This window comes from Pagrus pagrus (assembly GCF_965226575.1).
Source record: "Pagrus pagrus genome assembly, chromosome: 20".
Classification (NCBI taxonomy): Eukaryota; Metazoa; Chordata; class Actinopteri; order Spariformes; family Sparidae; genus Pagrus; species Pagrus pagrus.
In genome coordinates, this window is record NC_140207.1 from 5,414,423 (window position 1) to 5,433,945 (window position 19,523).

Consider the following 19,523-nt stretch of genomic DNA (forward strand, 5'->3'; position numbering starts at 1 on the left):
TGGTTGAGTCTTTCAGCAACTTGGAGAAAGACAGAGAAAATATTTGAACATATTCTGTGTTTCTCAATCTTTTCAAGTATTCAAGCAAAAAAAAGCGATGCTGGACAAGTGTTTGAACTGATCTGACTGCAGCTGTTATCCACAAAAGAGCAACAGAAACAACCTTTTCAGAGCCACTGTTTGACATTCAAACCTTTTAAGGTTAAAAACTGCTAAATTGAAGTTGGAATTTGTTATTTTCTTAATATTTTGTTGTTTAAATTAGTTAATTGTCAGTTTGTTGCAGCCCTATCAGTACTATAATCCACTAGTAGTTAGCACTAGCTGTCGGATACTGTACTGTCTATCTTTTACTGAATGTGATTCTTAGAAACTTGTTTTTTTCACTGAAGGTTAAAGGTTTTGTAAACACTGTCCAACTAGCTCTTCAAACACAATCTCCTTCCAAAGGTTACGTTTTTATCTGGATGATTTTCTTTTCTGTGCCAAAAGTCTCTCAGCGTGTTCTACTTGGATAATTTAGGGGACAGTTTGGGCTTTTACTTTACCTCAAAATACAACACAAAAGTCTTGGGCCACGTGGACATGAAGACATTCCAGGTACTCTCTTAATACTGCACTCTTATTTTGGCTTTAACATGAAGGCGAGCCAGTTTAAGATTGAATTCAACAGCTGTGAAAGATAATGCAGCACATGTTGAAATATTTATCTCTGACAACAATTAACAATGAACATATGCCATATTTATGATTTATGATTCAAATCCAGCCGTGTAAATACAATTTTTATCAGGTTTATTTTGAAGTTGACACTACATGTCATTTTATAAACTTGATATTGTGATTTCAGCTGTTTGTGTGTAAATGTGTCAGTTGGGTGAACATCTGAACGTGTACTGCATTATTTTTCTCCGAACTCTGTTGGATTCAATCTTCAGGTTATGAAAACACACAACTGCCCAAACACCAGTAGACCTGATAGGGTAGTGGTTTAGAGGCTGGCCAAGACTTTAAACACAGTAATGAGTTCAAGACCAAGTGGAAGCCAAATCTGTCTTTAACCTCACTTTGCTAATTGTGTGCAGAATATAGCTGATGTTTAGTATCAGTTGTTGCCAGTGTCAGTGTGGTCATATGGTGACCTTCTAAACATAAGGTTGCCATTTGAAATTCATGTTGGTAAGCAGTGGCACATGTCAGTAAAAAAAAGTGGCATATGCCAGTAAGCAACGGCATATGCCAGTAAGTAGCAACGCACCACTTGTGATGCAGTGGCAAACTGTTTATCGTTTGTTAACTGTTTACCGTCTGTAAAATGATGTTTAGTGTCAGTTCCTGACAGAATTTGCCACATTAGCTAAATTCTGCATATAACAAACAATGCAGTGATTAGAGGTCAGAGACACCTGGCTGCCACCTGGTCTTGAACCCATGACTGTGAGACTCCTAGTCAGTGTTTTAACCACTACCCTATCAGATCTAACAGAGTTTCAGGTTTTTTTTAATGATCTCTAGATTAAATTCAACAGAATTCTGAGAGACATGATGCAGCACATGTTCAATTATTCACCAAACTGACACATTTACACATAAACAACTAAAATCACAATGTCAAGTTTATAAAATGACAGTAGTTTCAACTTCATATGTTGCTTGACCAGTAGTGGAATGCTGTTGCATGCTGCTGCTTACCAACGTAGTATGCTCCATCAGGAGTGGTTTCCTGTTTACCAATGGCGTACCATGCTCAAGCGACAAATGTAGGCAAAGCGGCGGCACATGCCAGTAAGAAGTGGCATATGCCAGTAAGCGATGGCATATCATTCATTGTCAGTTGCTGTCAGTGATAGTTGTGTTGTCATGTTGGTCCAGCGGTCTAAACACAGACTGCATTCAGGAAGGTTATGTGTTCAAATCCAGCCTTGTAAATATCAGGTTTATTTTTATGTTGACACAACATGTCATTTTATAAACTTGATATTGTGATTTCAGCGTGTAAATGTGTCAGTTTGGTGAGCATCTGAACGTGTACTGCATTATTTTTCTCAGAACTCTGTTGGATTCAATCTTCAGGTTATGAAAACAAACAACTGCTCAAAAACCAGCAGACCTGATAGGGTAGTGGTTTAGAGCCTGGCCAAGAACAAGACAGAAATGAGTTCAAGACCAAGTGGCAGCCAGATTTGCCTTTAGCCTCACTTTGCTAATTATGTGCGGAATATAGCTGATGTTTAGTATCAGTTGTTGCCAGTGTCAGTGTGTCCATATGGTGACCTTTTAAACATAAGCTTGCCATTTTAAATTGATGTTGGTAAGCAGAGGCACATGTCAGTAAAAAAGTGGCATATGCCAGTAAGCAATGGCATATGCCAGTAAGTAGCGACTTACCACTTGTAAACTGTTTATCGTCCGTTAACTGTTTACCGTCTGTAAAATGATGTTTAGTCTCAGTTCCTGTCAGTGTGTGACAGAATTTGCCACATTAACTAAATTAATTCTGCATATAATAAGCAATGCAGGGTTTAGAGGTCAGAGAGACCTGGCTGCCACCTGGTCTTGAACCCATGATTTGGACGTTCCTAGTCAGTGGTTTATCCGCTACCCTATCAGATCTAACAGAGTTTTAGGTTTTTTTTAATGATCTCTAGATTAAATCCAACAGAATTCTGAGAGACATGATGCAGCACATGTTCAATTATTCACCAAACTGACAAATTTACACTTAAACAACTAAAATCACAATATCAAGTTTATAAAATGACAGTAGTGGCAAGTTCATATGTTGCTTGTTCAGTAGTGGAATGCTGTTGCATGCTGCTGCTAACCAACGTATTACGCTTTTTCAGGAGTGGTTTCCTGTTTACCAACGGGATACCATGCTCAAGCGACATATGTTGGCGAGCAGCGGCACATGCCAGTAAACAGTGGCATATGCCAGTAAGCAATGGCAGTGATAGTTTTGTTGTTATGTTGGTCCAGACTGCATTCAGGCCTTGACTTTGTTTGACTCCAGTTAGATAAATCTCCGTTTTATCTGACATACTGCGACCCGAACGTTGTCAGAGTGCAGAAACTTTGTTTTTGCTCAAGATAAACTCGACTTGACTGTTTAAATCCAGGCTTTATTAAATATCAGGTTTATTTTGAAGTTGACACTACATGTCATTTTATAAACTTGATATTGTGATTTCAGGTGTTTGTGTGTAAATGTGTCAGTTTGGTGAACATCTGAACGTGTACTGCATTGTTTTTCTCAGAACTCTGTTGGATTCAATCTTCAGGTTATGAAAACACACAACTGCCCACACACCAGTAGACCTGATAGGGTAGTGGTTTAGAGGCTGGCCAAGACTTTAAACACAGTAATGAGTTCAAGACCAAGTGGAAGCCAAATCTGTCTTTAACCTCACTTTGCTAATTGTGTGCAGAATATAGCTGATGTTTAGTATCAGTTGTTGCCAGTGTCAGTGTGGTCATATGGTGACCTTCTAAACATAAGGTTGCCATTTTAAATTCATGTTGGTAAGCAGTGGCACATTTCAGTAAAAAAGTGGCATATGCCAGTAAGCAATGGCATATGCCAGTAAGTAGCGACTTACCACTTGTAAACTGTTTATCGTCCGTTAACTGTTTACCGTCTGTAAAATGATGTTTAGTGTCAGTTCCTGTCAGTGTGTGACAGAATTTGCCACATTAGCTAAATTCTGCATATAATAAACAATGCAGTGATTAGAGGTCAGTGACACCTGGCTGCCACCTGGTCTTGAACCCATGACTGTGAGACTCCTAGTCAGTGTTTTAACCACTACCCTATCAGATCTAAAAGAGTTTCAGGTTATTTTTAATGATCTCTAGATTAAATTCAACAGAATTCTGAGAGACATAATGCAGCACATGTTCAATTATTCACCAAACTGACAAATTTACACTTAAACAACTAAAATCACAATGTCAAGTTTATAAAATGACAGTAGTGGCAAGTTCATATGTTGCTTGTTCAGTAGTGGAATACTGTTGCATGCTGCTGCTTACCAACGTATTACGCTTTTTCAGGAGTGGTTTCCTGTTTACCAACGGGATACCATGCTCAAGCGACATATGTTGGCGAGCAGCGGCACATGCCAGTAAACAGTGGCATATGCCAGTAAGCAATGGCAGTGATAGTTTTGTGTTCTGTTGTATTCACTCTTCAGGTTATGAAAACACACAACTGCCCAAACACCAGTAGACCTGATAGGGTAGTGGTTTAGAGGCTGGCCAAGAACAACACAGTATGATTTCAAGACCAAGTGGCAGCCAGTTTTGCCTTTAACCTCACTTTGATAATTAAGTGCAGAATATAGCTGATGTTTAGTATCAGTTGTTGTCAGTGTCAGTGTGTTCATATGGTGACCTTCTAAACATAAGGTTGCCATTTTGAATTCTTGTTGGTAAGCAGTGGCACATGTCAGTAAAAAAGTGGCATATGCCGTTGCTTACTGGCATATGCCAGTAATTGGCATATGCCAGTAAGTAGCGACGTACCACTTGTGATGCAGTGGCAAACTGTTTACCGTCTGTAAAAAGATGTTTAGTGTCAGTTCGTGACAGAATTTGCCACATCGGCTAAATTCTGCATCTAATTAGCAATGCAGTGATTAGAGGACAGACAGACCTGGCTGCCACCTGGTCTTGAACCCATGACTGTGAGGTTCCTAGTCAGTGTTTTAACCTCTACCCTATCAGATCTAACAGAGTTTTAGGTTTTTTTTAATGATCTCTAGATTAAATTCAACAGAATTCTGAGAGACATGATGCAGCACATGTTCAATTATTCACCGAACTGACACATTTACACATAAACAACTAAAATCACAATGTCAAGTTTATAAAATGACAGTAGTTCCTAGTCAGTGTTTTAACCTCTACCCTATCAGATCTAACAGAGTTTTAGGTTTTTTTTAATGATCTCTAGATTAAATTCAACAGAATTCTGAGAGACATGATGCAGCACATGTTCAATTATTCACCGAACTGACACATTTACACATAAACAACTAAAATCACAATGTCAAGTTTATAAAATGACAGTAGTTTCAACTTCATATGTTGCTTGACCAGTAGTGGAATGCTGTTGCATGCTGCTGCTTACTAACGTAGTATGCTCCATCAGGAGTGGTTTCCTGTTTACCAATGGCGTACCATGCTCAAGCGACAAATGTAGGCAAAGCGGCGGCACATGCCAGTAAGAAGTGGCATATGCCAGTAAGCGATGGCATATCATTCCTTGTCAGTTGCTGTCAGTGATAGTTGTGTTGTCATGTTGGTCCAGCGGTCTAAACACAGACTGCATTCAGGAAGGTTATGTGTTCAAATCCAGCCTTGTAAATATCAGGTTTATTTTTATGTTGACACAACATGTCATTTTATAAACTTGATATTGTGATTTCAGCGTGTAAATGTGTCAGTTTGGTGAGCATCTGAACGTGTACTGCATTATTTTTCTCAGAACTCTGTTGGATTCAATCTTCAGGTTATGAAAACAAACAACTGCTCAAAAACCAGTAGACCTGATAGGGTAGTGGTTTAGAGCCTGGCCAAGAACAAGACAGAAATGAGTTCAAGACCAAGTGGCAGCCAGATTTGCCTTTAGCCTCACTTTGCTAATTATGTGCAGAATATAGCTGATGTTTAGTATCAGTTGTTGCCAGTGTCAGTGTGTCCATATGGTGACCTTTTAAACATAAGCTTGCCATTTTAAATTGATGTTGGTAAGCAGAGGCACATGTCAGTAAAAAAGTGGCATATGCCAGTAAGCAATGGCATATGCCAGTAAGTAGCGACTTACCACTTGTAAACTGTTTATCGTCCGTTAACTGTTTACCATCTGTAAAATGATGTTTAGTCTCAGTTCCTGTCAGTGTGTGACAGAATTTGCCACATTAACTAAATTAATTCTGCATATAATAAGCAATGCAGGGTTTAGAGGTCAGAGAGACCTGGCTGCCACCTGGTCTTGAACCCATGATTTGGACGTTCCTAGTCAGTGGTTTATCCGCTACCCTATCAGATCTAACAGAGTTTTAGGTTTTTTTTAATGATCTCTAGATTAAATCCAACAGAATTCTGAGAGACATGATGCAGCACATGTTCAATTATTCACCAAACTGACAAATTTACACTTAAACAACTAAAATCACAATATCAAGTTTATAAAATGACAGTAGTGGCAAGTTCATATGTTGCTTGTTCAGTAGTGGAATGCTGTTGCATGCTGCTGCTAACCAACGTATTACGCTTTTTCAGGAGTGGTTTCCTGTTTACCAACGGGATACCATGCTCAAGCGACATATGTTGGCGAGCAGCGGCACATGCCAGTAAACAGTGGCATATGCCAGTAAGCAATGGCAGTGATAGTTTTGTTGTTATGTTGGTCCAGACTGCATTCAGGCCTTGACTTTGTTTGACTCCAGTTAGATAAATCTCCGTTTTATCTGACATACTGCGACCCGAACGTTGTCAGAGTGCAGAAACTTTGTTTTTGCTCAAGATAAACTCGACTTGACTGTTTAAATCCAGGCTTTATTAAATATCAGGTTTATTTTGAAGTTGACACTACATGTCATTTTATAAACTTGATATTGTGATTTCAGGTGTTTGTGTGTAAATGTGTCAGTTTGGTGAACATCTGAACGTGTACTGCATTGTTTTTCTCAGAACTCTGTTGGATTCAATCTTCAGGTTATGAAAACACACAACTGCCCAAACACCAGTAGACCTGATAGGGTAGTGGTTTAGAGGCTGGCCAAGACTTTAAACACAGTAATGAGTTCAAGACCAAGTGGAAGCCAAATCTGTCTTTAACCTCACTTTGCTAATTGTGTGCAGAATATAGCTGATGTTTAGTATCAGTTGTTGCCAGTGTCAGTGTGGTCATATGGTGACCTTCTAAACATAAGGTTGCCATTTTAAATTCATGTTGGTAAGCAGTGGCACATTTCAGTAAAAAAGTGGCATATGCCAGTAAGCAATGGCATATGCCAGTAAGTAGCGACTTACCACTTGTAAACTGTTTATCGTCCGTTAACTGTTTACCGTCTGTAAAATGATGTTTAGTGTCAGTTCCTGTCAGTGTGTGACAGAATTTGCCACATTAGCTAAATTCTGCATATAATAAACAATGCAGTGATTAGAGGTCAGTGACACCTGGCTGCCACCTGGTCTTGAACCCATGACTGTGAGACTCCTAGTCAGTGTTTTAACCACTACCCTATCAGATCTAAAAGAGTTTCAGGTTATTTTTAATGATCTCTAGATTAAATTCAACAGAATTCTGAGAGACATAATGCAGCACATGTTCAATTATTCACCAAACTGACAAATTTACACTTAAACAACTAAAATCACAATGTCAAGTTTATAAAATGACAGTAGTGGCAAGTTCATATGTTGCTTGTTCAGTAGTGGAATACTGTTGCATGCTGCTGCTTACCAACGTATTACGCTTTTTCAGGAGTGGTTTCCTGTTTACCAACGGGATACCATGCTCAAGCGACATATGTTGGCGAGCAGCGGCACATGCCAGTAAACAGTGGCATATGCCAGTAAGCAATGGCAGTGATAGTTTTGTGTTCTGTTGTATTCACTCTTCAGGTTATGAAAACACACAACTGCCCAAACACCAATAGACCTGATAGGGTAGTGGTTTAGAGGCTGGCCAAGAACAACACAGTATGATTTCAAGACCAAGTGGCAGCCAGTTTTGCCTTTAACCTCACTTTGATAATTAAGTGCAGAATATAGCTGATGTTTAGTATCAGTTGTTGTCAGTGTCAGTGTGTTCATATGGTGACCTTCTAAACATAAGGTTGCCATTTTGAATTCTTGTTGGTAAGCAGTGGCACATGTCAGTAAAAAAGTGGCATATGCCGTTGCTTACTGGCATATGCCAGTAATTGGCATATGCCAGTAAGTAGCGACGTACCACTTGTGATGCAGTGGCAAACTGTTTACCGTCTGTAAAAAGATGTTTAGTGTCAGTTCGTGACAGAATTTGCCACATCGGCTAAATTCTGCATCTAATTAGCAATGCAGTGATTAGAGGGCAGAAAGACCTGGCTGCCACCTGGTCTTGAACCCATGACTGTGAGACTCCTAGTCAGTGTTTTAACCTCTATCCTATCAGATCTAACAGAGTTTTAGGTTTTTTTTAATGATCTCTAGATTAAATTCAACAGAATTCTGAGAGACATGATGCAGCACATGTTCAATTATTCACCGAACTGACACATTTACACATAAACAACTAAAATCACAATGTCAAGTTTATAAAATGACAGTAGTTTCAACTTCATATGTTGCTTGACCAGTAGTGGAATGCTGTTGCATGCTGCTGCTTACTAACGTAGTATGCTCCATCAGGAGTGGTTTCCTGTTTACCAATGGCGTACCATGCTCAAGCGACAAATGTAGGCAAAGCGGCGGCACATGCCAGTAAGAAGTGGCATATGCCAGTAAGCGATGGCATATCATTCCTTGTCAGTTGCTGTCAGTGATAGTTGTGTTGTCATGTTGGTCCAGCGGTCTAAACACAGACTGCATTCAGGAAGGTTATGTGTTCAAATCCAGCCTTGTAAATATCAGGTTTATTTTTATGTTGACACAACATGTCATTTTATAAACTTGATATTGTGATTTCAGCGTGTAAATGTGTCAGTTTGGTGAGCATCTGAACGTGTACTGCATTATTTTTCTCAGAACTCTGTTGGATTCAATCTTCAGGTTATGAAAACAAACAACTGCTCAAAAACCAGTAGACCTGATAGGGTAGTGGTTTAGAGCCTGGCCAAGAACAAGACAGAAATGAGTTCAAGACCAAGTGGCAGCCAGATTTGCCTTTAGCCTCACTTTGCTAATTATGTGCAGAATATAGCTGATGTTTAGTATCAGTTGTTGCCAGTGTCAGTGTGTCCATATGGTGACCTTTTAAACATAAGCTTGCCATTTTAAATTGATGTTGGTAAGCAGAGGCACATGTCAGTAAAAAAGTGGCATATGCCAGTAAGCAATGGCATATGCCAGTAAGTAGCGACTTACCACTTGTAAACTGTTTATCGTCCGTTAACTGTTTACCATCTGTAAAATGATGTTTAGTCTCAGTTCCTGTCAGTGTGTGACAGAATTTGCCACATTAACTAAATTAATTCTGCATATAATAAGCAATGCAGGGTTTAGAGGTCAGAGAGACCTGGCTGCCACCTGGTCTTGAACCCATGATTTGGACATTCCTAGTCAGTGGTTTATCCGCTACCCTATCAGATCTAACAGAGTTTTAGGTTTTTTTTAATGATCTCTAGATTAAATCCAACAGAATTCTGAGAGACATGATGCAGCACATGTTCAATTATTCACCAAACTGACAAATTTACACTTAAACAACTAAAATCACAATATCAAGTTTATAAAATGACAGTAGTGGCAACTTCATATGTTGCTTGTTCAGTAGTGGAATGCTGTTGCATGCTGCTGCTAACCAACGTATTACGCTTTTTCAGGAGTGGTTTCCTGTTTACCAACGGGATACCATGCTCAAGCGACATATGTTGGCGAGCAGCGGCACATGCCAGTAAACAGTGGCATATGCCAGTAAGCAATGGCAGTGATAGTTTTGTTGTTATGTTGGTCCAGACTGCATTCAGGCCTTGACTTTGTTTGACTCCAGTTAGATAAATCTCCGTTTTATCTGACATACTGCGACCCGAACGTTGTCAGAGTGCAGAAACTTTGTTTTTGCTCAAGATAAACTTGACTTGACTGTTTAAATCCAGGCTTTATTAAATATCAGGTTTATTTTGAAGTTGACACTACATGTCATTTTATAAACTTGATATTGTGATTTCAGCTGTTTGTGTGTAAATGTGTCAGTTTGGTGAACATCTGAACGTGTACTGCATTGTTTTTCTCAGAACTCTGTTGGATTCAATCTTCAGGTTATGAAAACACACAACTGCCCAAACACCAGTAGACCTGATAGGGTAGTGGTTTAGAGGCTGGCCAAGACTTTAAACACAGTAATGAGTTCAAGACCAAGTGGAAGCCAAATCTGCCTTTAACCTCACTTTGCTAATTGTGTGCAGAATATAGCTGATGTTTAGTATCAGTTGTTGCCAGTGTCAGTGTGGTCATATGGTGACCTTCTAAACATAAGGTTGCCATTTTAAATTCATGTTGGTAAGCAGTGGCACATTTCAGTAAAAAAGTGGCATATGCCAGTATGCAATGGCATATGCCAGTAAGTAGCGACTTACCACTTGTAAACTGTTTATCGTCCGTTAACTGTTTACCGTCTGTAAAATGATGTTTAGTGTCAGTTCCTGTCAGTGTGTGACAGAATTTGCCACATTAGCTAAATTCTGCATAAAACAAACAGTGCAGTGATTAGAGGTCAGTGACACCTGGCTGCCACCTGGTCTTGAACCCATGACTGTGAGACTCCTAGTCAGTGTTTTAACCACTACCCTATCAGATCTAACAGAGTTTCAGGTTTTTTTTAATGATCTCTAGATTAAATTCAACAGAATTCTGAGAGACATAATGCAGCACATGTTCAATTATTCACCAAACTGACAAATTTACACTTAAACAACTAAAATCACAATGTCAAGTTTATAAAATGACAGTAGTGGCAAGTTCATATGTTGCTTGTTCAGTAGTGGAATACTGTTGCATGCTGCTGCTTACCAACGTATTACGCTTTTTCAGGAGTGGTTTCCTGTTTACCAACGGGATACCATGCTCAAGCGACATATGTTGGCGAGCAGCGGCACATGCCAGTAAACAGTGGCATATGCCAGTAAGCAATGGCAGTGATAGTTTTGTGTTCTGTTGTATTCACTCTTCAGGTTATGAAAACACACAACTGCCTAAACACCAGTAGACCTGATAGGGTAGTGGTTTAGAGGCTGGCCAAGAACAACACAGTATGAGTTTAAGACCAAGTGGCAGCCAGTTTTGCCTTTAACCTCACTTTGCTAATTAAGTGCAGAATATAGCTGATGTTTAGTATCAGTTGATGTCAGTGTCAGTGTGTTCATATGGTGACCTTCTAAACATAAGGTTGCCATTTTAAATTCATGTTGGTAAGCAGTGGCACATTTCAGTAAAAAAGTGGCATATGCCAGTAAGCAATGGCATATGCCAGTAAGTAGCGACTTACCACTTGTAAACTGTTTATCGTCCGTTAACTGTTTACCGTCTGTAAAATGATGTTTAGTGTCAGTTCCTGTCAGTGTGTGACAGAATTTGCCACATTAGCTAAATTCTGCATATAACAAACAATGCAGTGATTAGAGGTCAGTGACACCTGGCTGCCACCTGGTCTTGAACCCATGACTGTGAGACTCCTAGTCAGTGTTTTAACCACTACCCTATCAGATCTAACAGAGTTTCAGGTTTTTTTTAATGATCTCTAGATTAAATTCAACAGAATTCTGAGAGACATAATGCAGCACATGTTCAATTATTCACCAAACTGACAAATTTACACTTAAACAACTAAAATCACAATGTCAAGTTTATAAAATGACAGTAGTGGCAAGTTCATATGTTGCTTGTTCAGTAGTGGAATACTGTTGCATGCTGCTGCTTACCAACGTATTACGCTTTTTCAGGAGTGGTTTCCTGTTTACCAACGGGATACCATGCTCAAGCGACATATGTTGGCGAGCAGCGGCACATGCCAGTAAACAGTGGCATATGCCAGTAAGCAATGGCAGTGATAGTTTTGTGTTCTGTTGTATTCACTCTTCAGGTTATGAAAACACACAACTGCCCAAACACCAGTAGACCTTATAGGGTAGTCGTTTAGAGGCTGGCCAAGAACAACACAGTATGAGTTCAAGACCAAGTGGCAGCCAATTTTGCCTTTAACCTCACTTTGCTAATTAAGTGCAGAATATAGCTGATGTTTAGTATCAGTTGTTGTCAGTGTCAGTGTGTTCATATGGTGACCTTCTAAACATAAGGTTGCCATTTTGAATTCTTGTTGGTAAGCAGTGGCACATGTCAGTAAAAAAGTGGCATATGCCGTTGCTTACTGGCATATTCCAGTAATTGGCATATGCCAGTAAGTAGCGACGTACCACTTGTGATGCAGTGGCAAACTGTTCACCGTCTGTAAAAAGATGTTTAGTGTCAGTTCGTGACAGAATTTGCCACATCGGCTAAATTCTGCATCTAATTAGCAATGCAGTGATTAGAGGAAAGGAACACCTGGCTGCCACCTGGTCTTGAACCCATGACTGTGAGGTTCCTAGTCAGTGTTTTAACCTCTACCCTATCAGATCTAACAGAGTTTTAGGTTTTTTTTAATGATCTCTAGATTAAATTCAACAGAATTCTGAGAGACATGATGCAGCACATGTTCAATTATTCACCAAACTGACACATTTACACATAAACATAAACTAAAATCACAATGTCAAGTTCATAAAATGACAGTAGTGGCAAGTTCATATGTTGCTTGTTCAGTAGTGGAATGCTGTTGCATGCTGCTGCTTACCAACGTATTACGCTTTTTCAGGAGTGGTTTCCTGTTTACCAACGGGATACAATGCTCAAGCGGCACATGCCAGTAAACAGTGGCATATGCCAGTAAGCAGTGGCAGTGATAGTTTTGTTGTTATGTTGGTCCAGTGGTCTAAACACAGAATGCATTCAGGCCTTGACTTTGTTTGACTCCAGTTAGATAAATCTCCGCTTTATCTGACATACTGCGACCTGAATGTTGTCAGAGTGCAGAAACTTTGTTTACGCTCAAGATAAACTCGACTTGACTGTTTAAATCCAGCCTTGAAAATATCAGGTTTATTTTGAAGTTGACACTACATGTCATTTTATAAACTTGATATTGTGATTTCAGCTGTTTGTGTGTAAATGTGTCAGTTTGGTGAACATCTGAACGTGTACTGCATTGTTTTTCTCAGAACTCTGTTGGATTCAATCTTCAGGTTATGAAAACACACAACTGCCTAAACACCAGTAGACCTGATAGGGTAGTGGTTTAGAGGCTGGCCAAGACTTTAAACACAGTAATGAGTTCAAGACCAAGTGGAAGCCAAATCTGTCTTTAACCTCACTTTGCTAATTGTGTGCAGAATATAGCTGATGTTTAGTATCAGTTGTTGCCAGTGTCAGTGTGGTCATATGGTGACCTTCTAAACATAAGGTTGCCATTTTAAATTCATGTTGGTAAGCAGTGGCACATTTCAGTAAAAAAGTGGCATATGCCAGTAAGCAATGGCATATGCCAGTAAGTAGCGACTTACCACTTGTAAACTGTTTATCGTCCGTTAACTGTTTACCGTCTGTAAAATGATGTTTAGTGTCAGTTCCTGTCAGTGTGTGACAGAATTTGCCACATTAGCTAAATTCTGCATATAATAAACAATGCAGTGATTAGAGGTCAGTGATACCAGGCTGCCACCTGGTCTTGAACCCATGACTGTGAGACTCCTAGTCAGTGTTTTAACCACTACCTTATCAGATCTAACAGAGTTTCAGGTTTCTTTTAATGATCTCTAGATTAAATTCAACAGAATTCTGAGAGACATAATGCAGCACATGTTCAATTATTCACCAAACTGACACATTTACACATAAAAAACTAAAATCACAATGTCAAGTTTATAAAATGACAGTAGTGGCAAGTTCATATGTTGCTTGTTCAGTAGTGGAATGCTGTTGCATGCTGCTGCTTACCAACGTATTACGCTTTTTCAGGGGTGGTTTCCTGTTTACCAACGAGATACCATGCTCAAGCGACATATGTTGGCGAGCAGCGGCACATGCCAGTAAACAGTGGCATATGCCCGTAAGCAATGGCAGTGATAGTTTTGTTGTTATGTTGGTCCCGACTGCATTCAGGCCTTGACTTTGTTTGACTCCAGTTAGATAAATCTCCGTTTTATCTGACATACTGCGACCTGAACGTTGTCAGAGTGCAGAAACTTTGTTTTTGCTCAAGATAAACTCGACTTGACTGTTTAAATCCAGCCTTGTAAATATCAGGTTTATTTTGAAGTTGACACTACATGTCATTTTATAAACTTGATATTGTGATTTCAGCTGTTTGTGTGTAAATGTGTCAGTTTGGTGAACATCTGAACGTGTACTGCATTATTTTTCTCAGAACTCTGTTGGATTCACTCTTCAGGTCATGAAAACACACAACTGCCCAAACACCAGTAGACCTGATAGGGTAGTGGTTTAGAGGCTGGCCAAGAACAACACAGTATGAGTTCAAGACCAAGTAGCAGCCAGATTTGCCTTTAACCTCACTTTGCTAATTATGTGCAGAATATAGCTGATGTTTAGTATCAGTTGTTGTCAGTGTCAGTGTGTTCATATGGTGACCTTCTAAACATAAAGTTGCCATTTTAAATTCTTGTTGGTAAGCAGTGGCACATGTAGGTAAAAAAGTGGCATATGCCAGTAAGCAACGGCATATGCCAGTAAGTAGCGACGTACCACTTGTGATGCAGTGGCAAACTGTTTATCGTTTGTTAACTGTTTACCGTCTGTAAAATGATGTTTAGTGTCAGTTCCTGTCAGTGTGTGACAGAATTTGCCACATCAGCTAAATTCTGCATCTAATTAGCAATGCAGTGATTAGAGGACAGAAACACCTGGCTGCCAGCTGGTCTTGAACCTATGACTGTGAGGTTCCTAGTCAGTGTTTTAACCGCTACCCTATCAGATCGAACAGAGTTTTAGGTTTTTTTTTAATGATCTCAAGATTGAATCCAACAGCATTCTGAGAGAGATAATGCAGCACATGTTCAATTATTCACCAAACTGACATTTACACATAAAAAACTAAAATCACAATGTCAAGTTTATAAAATGACAGTAGTGGCAAGTTCATGTGTTGCTTGTTCAGTAGTGGAATGCTGTTGCATGCTGCTGCTTACCAACGTATTACGCTTTTTCAGGGGTGGTTTCCTGTTTACCAACGGGATACCATGCTCAAGCGACATATGTTGGCGAGCAGCGGCACATGCCAGTAAGCAATGGCAGTGATAGTTTTGTGTAATGTTGTATTCACTCTTCAGGTTATGAAAACACACAACTGCCCAAACACCAATAGACCTGATAGGGTAGTGGTTTAGAGGCTGGCCAAGAACAACACAGTATGAGTTCAAGACCAAGTAGCAGCCAGATTTGGCTTTAACCTCACTTTGCTAATTGTGTGCAGAATATAGCTGATGTTTAGTATCAGTTGTTGTCAGTGTGTTCATATGGTGACCTTCTAAACATAAGGTTGCCATTTTAAATTCATGTTGGTAAGCAGTGGCACATGTCAGTAAAAAAGTGGCATATGCCAGTAAGCAACGGCATATGCCAGTAAGTAGCGACGTACCACTTGTGATGCAGTGGCAAACTGTTTATCGTCCGTTAACTGTTTACCGTCTGTAAAATGATGTTTAGTGTCAGTTCCTGTCAGTGTGTGACAGAATTTGCCACATTAGCTAAATTTTGCATATAATGAAATGCATGTCATTTTATAAACTTGATATTGTGATTTCAGCTGTTTGTGTGTAAATGTGTTGGTTTGTTGAGCATCTGAACATGTACTGCATCATTTTTCTCAGAAGGCTGTTGGATTCAATCTTCAGGTTATGAAAACACACAACTACCCAAATAGTAGTAGACCTGATAGGGTAGTGGTTTAGAGGCTGGCCAAGACTTTAAACACAGTAATGAGTTCAAGACCAAGTGGAAGCCAAATCTGTCTTTAACCTCACTTTGCTAATTGTGTGCAGAATATAGCTGATGTTTAGTATCAGTTGTTGCCAGTGTCAGTGTGTTCATATGGTGACCTTCTAAACATAAGGTTGCCATTTTAAATTCATGTTGGTAAGTAGAGGCACGTGTCAGTAAAAAAGTGGCATATGCCAGTAAGCAACGGCATATGCCAGTAAGTAGCAACGCACCACTTGTGATGCAGTGGCAAACTGTTTATCGTCCGTTAACTGTTTACCGTCTGTAAAATGATGTTTAGTGTCAGTTCCTGTCAGTGTGTGAGAATTTGCCACATTAGCTAAATTCTGCATATAATAAACAATGCAGTGATTAGAGGTTAGTGACACCTGGCTGCCACCTGGCCTGTTTACCGTCTGTAAACTGATGTTTAGTGTAGGTTCCTGTCAGAACTCTGTTCATTTTTCTCGGAACTCTGTTGGATTCAATCTTCAGGTTATGAAAACACACAACTACCCAAATAGCAGTAGACCTGAAAGGGTCTTTTAACTGGTATATGCCACTGCTTAACGACACATGGCTATTCTTCCACTATAATAAAGAATATTACCTTTGTGCCATGCTGACACCTCAGCTAAATACTGCAAATAAATATTAATTTAGTGGTAAGAGGTGAGAGTTACCTGGCAGATACCTGGTTTTGAACCCATGACTGTGAGGTTCCTAGTCAGCATTTAAACCACTACCCTGTCAGATCTAACAGAGTTTGCATTGGTTTTTTCATGATCTCAAGATTGAATCCAACAGAGTTCTGAGAGAGATAATGCAGACAGTAGACCTCAGATCAATTATTCACCAAACTGACACATTTACACATAAACTAAAATCACAATGTCAAGTTTATAAAATGACAGTAGTGTCAAGTTCATATGTCGCTTGATCAGTAGTGGAATGCTGTTGCATGCTGCTGCTTACCAACGTATTACGCTCCATAAGGCGTGGTTTCCTGTTTACCAAAGGTGTACCATCAAGCGGCAAGTGGCGGCACATGCCAGTAAAAAAGTGGCATATGGCAGTGATAGTTTTGTTGTCATGTGATAGTTTCGTTGTCATGTTGGTCCAGTGGTCTAAACACAGACTGCATTCTGGAAGTTTATGTGTTCAAATCCAGCCTTGTAAATATCAGGTTTATTTTGAAGTTGACACTACATGTCATTTTATAAACTTGATATTGTGATTTCAGCTGTTTGTGTGTAAATGTGTCAGTTTGGTGAGCATCTGAACGTGTACTGCATTATTTTTCTCAGAACTCTGTTGGATTCACTCTTCAGGTTATGAAAACACACAACTGCCCACACACCAGTAGACCTGATAGGGTAGTGGTTTAGAGGCTGGCCAAGAACAACACAGTATGAGTTCAAGACCAAGTGGCAGCCAAATTTGCCTTTAACCTCACTTTGCTAATTATGTGCAGAATATAGCTGATGTTTAGTATCAGTTGTTGCCAGTGTCAGTGTGTTCATATGGTGACCTTCTAAATATAAGCTTGCCATTTTAAATTCATGTTGGTAAGCAGTGGCACATGCCAGTAAAAAAAGTGGCATATGCCAGTAAGCAACTGCATATGCCAGTAAGTGATGCAGTGGCAAACTGTAAGCACATTAACTATTCTAACTTTGATGTGAAGGTCCTGTTTGTGCTCCTGCTGACTGCTGCAGCAGCTGACGGTCAGTCTTTCCACCCTGGCAGATGCCCCCAACCATCAGTCCAAGAGGACTTCAACGTTACAAAGGTAAAACATCCATTCTGCTGAATTTTATCATGTCCCTTCTTTGTTTTATTTCATATTGATCATGTGTGCACTGTTGTAATTCTTGACTATTTGATGTTTAAGCTTATTTAGTTAATTTAACAGGTAGAGCTATACTGTCTTAAAGAACTAGATGCCAGCTGCCGATGGATCTTTGTGCTCTCCTCCCTCTAGTATATGGGCACCTGGTATGAGATAGAGAAGCTCCCAGCTGTGTTTGAGAGAGGAAAGTGTAACCAGGCCACATACAGCCCTCTGGCTGACGGGACGGTCAAGGTTCACAATGCAGAGCTGCTGTAAGTATTGAACTGCCCTGTTGTCTTGGTAAAAAACAATATTTGCCTTGCTGGGAGAGACCTTTCACCCTTCTCTACATGACTGGTCCCCCCCCCCCCTTTTCCTCTCTGTAGGTCTAACGGGAAGATAAATTCAATCGAGGGTGTTGCCAAAGTTAGAAACTCATCTCAACCCGCTATTCTGGATGTCAGCTTCTTTAAAGGTAAATACATGGTGGATGTAAAGCGTCAGTATCATAATCATTCAGTTATATTTGATACCATCTATGTCCAGGTGTTCCAGATTCCCCCTACTGGGTCCTCTCCACAGACTACCACTCATATTCTCTGGTGTACTCTTGCTCTAACTACTTTGGCCTTTTCCACATCGACTTCGCCTGGATCCTGGCTCGCACTCGGGTGTTAAGTGAAGAGGTCATCGGCCGGTTACATGATGAGCTGGCTGCTGCCGGTGTAAACTTGGACCGCCTCACAGTCAGTGATCAGACTGGATGTGATGTCATGACCTGAGGCAAGATCAGCAAAATGAGAAAGGGGAACAAACTGAAGCTGAATAACTGTGGCAGAAACTCCAAGTACTTTTTGTTTATGTCATATGTTCAGCTGATTCTACAGAAATACACAAGACGGCAATAATGTGGATTCACATCTTCCTGTTTTAAGTTTGAACATTAAAAATGCATGTAAACCAATGTGGCCATACGAGTGCTTTGTCAGTGCTTTATCAATTATGATTTTCTTTCTCATCATTTCAACTTTCTATCTCATAAATTCAACTTTTTAGCTCATAATTATGACTTTTTATGTCATAATTTTGTTTTCTATTTCATAATTACGAATTTTTATCTCATCATTTCAACATTCTATCTCATAACTATGACTATTTATCTAGTAATTTCTACTTTATATCTCCTAATTATGACTTTTGTCATAATTATGACTATTTATGTCATTTGCATTTTATTTCATAATTATGACTTTCTATCTCATAGTAATGACTTTTTATCTCATAGATTCAACTTTCAATCTCATTATTTTAAATTTCTATCTCATAATTATGACTTTATGTCATAATTTCTACTTTTTATCTCATAATTATGACTTTTAACTCATAAATTCAACTTCCTATCTCAAAATTATGACCTTTTGTATCAAAAAATTAAATTTCCTTTCACATAATCGTGACTTTTTATGTCATATTTATGACTTACCATAAATTCTCATCATTTTTCTTTTAAACTGGCGGAAATGGGCTTCCATACATTAGGCTGTAATATTCCCCTTAAAATTAGCTAAATAAAAAATAGATAAATAAATAGATCAATTTTTTTAAATATGACATTTCGGTGTGACTCGTAATTTATTCCACAAATTGATTTTAATTAATTGATTAATTGATTTTTTCTTTACTTAGTTAAGCCGATTAAACCAGAACAAGGAGTACTTCCGTTTTCGATTGCAGACTTCAAAATAAACGTCTCAGTGAAACCTGTAAAAAGGGAAACCGGAAGCGATCTATCACCAAACATCCTCACAATCAAAAACAAATCCCAAAACGAATTAATTTGAGTGGTTATCATCACAAAATAAACTGTGAGGAATGTGTTTGTCGTGGGTTCATCATTCGTTTACTTGTGAAACACGTCCAACGGTCAAGTTTTTATTCTGAAGGAGGCAGG

At 39.2% G+C, this 19,523-nt stretch overlaps 1 protein-coding gene across 1 annotated transcript; it reads left to right on the forward strand.

Annotated features, from left to right (window-relative positions):
- The first annotated feature begins 509 nt into the window (after positions 1-509).
- On the forward strand, positions 510-18,536 carry LOC311249297 (apolipoprotein D-like). The gene is made up of 5 exons (XM_084340223.1): positions 510-600; positions 17,426-17,530; positions 17,723-17,844; positions 17,959-18,047; positions 18,119-18,536. Exons 1-5 carry the CDS (start codon positions 586-588, stop codon positions 18,352-18,354), a joined length of 567 nt encoding a protein of 188 aa, XP_084196349.1. The 5' UTR covers positions 510-585; the 3' UTR covers positions 18,355-18,536.
- Positions 18,537-19,523: the final 987 nt, after the last annotated feature.

Coding starts and splice junctions, on each gene's coding strand:
- LOC311249297 (XM_084340223.1), top strand. Junction 17,531..17,722: donor AGGACTTCAACGTTACAAAG/GTAAAACATCCA, acceptor TCCTCCCTCTAG/TATATGGGCACCTGGTATGA. Junction 18,048..18,118: donor GGATGTCAGCTTCTTTAAAG/GTAAATACATGG, acceptor ATCTATGTCCAG/GTGTTCCAGATTCCCCCTAC.